The sequence below is a fragment of the Mycetomoellerius zeteki genome, unplaced genomic scaffold, assembly GCF_001594055.1.
Source record: "Mycetomoellerius zeteki isolate Tzet28-1 unplaced genomic scaffold, Tzet1.0 scaffold95, whole genome shotgun sequence".
In the NCBI taxonomy this organism is placed as follows: Eukaryota; Metazoa; Arthropoda; class Insecta; order Hymenoptera; family Formicidae; genus Mycetomoellerius; species Mycetomoellerius zeteki.
Window position 1 is genome coordinate 775,749 of NW_017257990.1, and position 3,276 is coordinate 779,024.

The following is a 3,276-nucleotide window of genomic DNA, read 5'->3' on the forward strand; positions in this document are numbered from 1 at the left end:
CCTCTAGTCTCTTCGGGTGCGACCAAGTACGATAAATGTTTCAGGTTATAAGAGAAAAGAAATTATAAATTTCAATTGATTTTCAATAAAAATATGGTTTTTTTGTCGTTGAGTCTTTTAACGAGAGCCCGCGGACCTGATGAATTTTGGCGAAAACGGAAAATATTCAAGCTTGCCGCGGTAAGTGATTTGTCACGATAGATATCTCTAAATGCTCTTGACTAAACATATATCTTTAAAAAAATATATGGAAAAAACTTTTAATATTTTTAGCATTTTTTTGCTAGAAGAAGGAATTGTTACAGTGTAGCTATCAGAGGCGTACATCGAGCTCTTACATACAGCACTATAGGCAGAAAATTGAAAAAAAAAGATATGAAAGAGGTACTATAAAATTAATCAAAGCACTTAAGAATAAAAATTGTATGTATATGTGTATACATATAGAACTCATTTTTTTTTAATTTTGTGCTTTTCTGCTTTCAGTTGCAGGAACAAAGATTAGAAGCTGCTACGAGTGAACATGGTTTAAATTTTTGGATTCTCATGGAAGGATTAACAAGATGTAACATTCTATTAAATCGAAAATCACTAACTGACTTGGCAATTTGGGAACCTCGATCTTTCAAAGCCATTACAGACATTGCATGTGCAAGAGCAAAGCAAGATCATTTGAAGACTAAGCTGAATATTCAAGTACCAAAGAGCGTTATTTCAAGGGGTTTAATTAAATAATTTTTCATAAGTATAAAATGACGAGTTTTTTTCCTTCTAATACATTTATTTGTTACTTTTGAGATATTTTCAAGTTCGTGTTAATCATAATCGTATATCAATGATACAAAAGTCACTAGATACACGATTAATTTTTTACAATACGTCATTTGTGGTATCGTAAATACATCTAATTACAAGAATCAATCATGTACAATTGTCCGATAACAATGCAACATCGAGTAATCTTTAGTAGCTACGTTGCAAGAGCTAAACATGATAAATGAAAATAGAACTCTCCTTTGTGATATTACATTTTATCAGAACAGATATATAATTGTTCAAATGGAATAGACAACTTATTGCGTGTATTCCGGATAAGAATAAATTTCATCTGATATAATCTCAATTATATGTTTGTTTCGTCAACAACATGTACATTCAACAACGAGCATTGACGATTTGTACAAAGTCAGGCTTGAGTGATGCGCCACCAACCAAAAATCCATCGATATCCTTCTCTTTTGCTAAATCTTTAGCATTGGCTGCTGTCACGGAACCACCATAGATAATTCGTAAAGTTTGCGCAACATCGGGGTTGACATTCTTGGACAGCCACTCTCGTAATTTTTCATGAACCTCTTGCGCTTGCTGCGGCGTCGCAGTTTTACCTGTACCGATTGCCCATACTGGTTCGTAAGCCAAAACCACATTGTCCCAAGATTTAATTTTATCCACTATTGCCTTGGTTTGCCTATAAACTACTTCTTCGGTCTTTCCTGCTTCGCGTTCTTCCAATTTCTCGCCTATACATGCAATTACCTAGAGATGCCAAAAGATTTTTTTCTCTTGCTTTTATTATAATTAATCATATTGCATTGTGCACATGTTATTTTTCTACGTATTATATAATTTCTCTGAACATGCATATATATATATATATATTTAACAAAATATAATTGATTCTTATATTTACTTTCAATCCAGTTTCTAAAGCATGTGCAACTTTCTCTGCAATTAATTCGTCTGTTTCGTTAAAAACATTTCGACGCTCGGAGTGGCCAAGAATTACCCAGGGAATGCCATTATCCAGAAGCATAGCTGGACTAATTTCACCAGTAAATGCTCCTTTAGCAACTTTGTACGTATTCTGTGCACTGACACTAACATTACCAGGAACGATGGAAGTCACATATGTAAGATATATCGCTGGAACGCCAACTACAACCTCTATAAATAACAAAAATGTCATTATTTCAATTAAAAACAGACGGTCCATACCAAGATTTAAGATTAAAGAACTTGAATAAGAAATGAAACAAAATGATACATTATGTAATCATAGAACATCGCTATTAAGTTCTTGGATATAAATGTCTGAAGGTAACTTGACAAAGCTTTGGAATTTTAAATATTTATTATACTTTTTTATTTTATTATAGTTATATATTTTATTATAGTTTTTTTAGCGCGTAAATGTATAATTTGCGATTGTAATTTGAATAAAATTTTTATAAATAATTTTTAAGTTGATTTTTCCGATACGAGAAATGTTCTGTACAAGTGTACATAGTGACTGGCATCCACGTACCAACATTAGGATCGAGTGGACCAGTTTTCAGAAACGCGATGATGTCACCGATCTCGCTCTTTGTGCCATTCATCTTCCAGTTACCGCCAACGAAGAATTTGCGTCCCATCGTTTGTCTCGTTTGCACGCCTCGTGACAGCTGATACTTATGCAATGTGCGAGCTGCAACGGAGTAATCTTTTTTCGTCGAATGCGAATCGAACTCGATTCCCTGACCTACTCGAACCTATCTAATCTGACCTACTCTGACCTTCGCACACACACCAAGGTGAATGAATAATGTCCCACCCAATCATATTTTACCTACATTTTATGATAGAAATGTGACTGGATAATTCCCTTTATACATACGTTTATGCGGCTATGTAAGTTGTGTGGATATACTCGTACGGCTTACAATAATAGATCTGTTTTTGATTGCTGCATTCTGGACCAGTGTTGTTCCATCAGGTCACTGAAAAATCTTCCGCGCATGCACGAAAATCCTTCAATAGATCTGTTCACGTTGTATGAAATTCCTAAATGTTTTTGCACTTAAAATGGGATAGATATATATTTGGTCTTGAAAAGAGAGGAAGCGAAGATGCCGAGTGCCAAAAGTGCAAGCAATGCGAACAGACCTAATGGCTTGATAAAACCTTCCACCAATAACCACAAAGGAAATACAGAGGCTGCGGCTTCGAAGAGTTTGCAACGTCAAGTGGACCACAACCTAATGCCCGTATTCATAGTCAGGCCTTATATTATATTTAAAGCTTCCTTAAATTTATCTTCAGATACTCTACGAATTATTTCATTAGCTACTGAGCATCTAAAGATAAATTTAAGGAAGCCTTAAGTATAAGGCCTGACTATGAATACGAGCAATAATCTCAGGCATATCTGGAGGTCGATTGTGTATTTCGAAATAAGGTGAAAATTACAAAAAACAACCAAATTTATTAGCATATTTATAATTTCATTGATCAATA

At 34.3% G+C, this 3,276-nt stretch overlaps 2 protein-coding genes across 4 annotated transcripts; one reads left to right on the forward strand and one right to left on the reverse strand.

Moving 5' to 3' along the window:
• Window positions 1-8: 8 nt before the first annotated feature.
• Window positions 9-753, forward strand: mRpL20 (mitochondrial ribosomal protein L20). The gene is made up of 3 exons (XM_018460556.1): window positions 9-180; window positions 274-384; window positions 487-753. The coding sequence occupies exons 1-3, from the start codon at window positions 94-96 to the stop codon at window positions 733-735; spliced, it is 447 nt and encodes a 148-aa protein (XP_018316058.1). The 5' UTR covers window positions 9-93; the 3' UTR covers window positions 736-753.
• A 7-nt stretch (window positions 754-760) lies between these two features.
• Tpi (triose phosphate isomerase) lies at window positions 761-2,789 on the reverse strand. 3 transcript variants are annotated; one of them, XM_018460554.1, is made up of 4 exons: window positions 2,657-2,789; window positions 2,306-2,467; window positions 1,691-1,944; window positions 761-1,536 (listed from the first exon to the last, which is right to left on the reverse strand). In XM_018460554.1, exons 2-4 carry the CDS (start codon window positions 2,412-2,414, stop codon window positions 1,156-1,158), a joined length of 744 nt encoding a protein of 247 aa, XP_018316056.1. In that variant the 5' UTR covers window positions 2,415-2,467; window positions 2,657-2,789; the 3' UTR covers window positions 761-1,155. The 3 variants fall into 3 exon arrangements, with proteins under 3 accessions (XP_018316056.1, XP_018316055.1, XP_018316054.1); XM_018460553.1 differs by having other exon boundaries at window positions 2,306-2,555; XM_018460552.1 differs by lacking the exon at window positions 2,657-2,789 and having other exon boundaries at window positions 2,306-2,585.
• Between the last annotated feature and the right edge of the window lie 487 nt (window positions 2,790-3,276).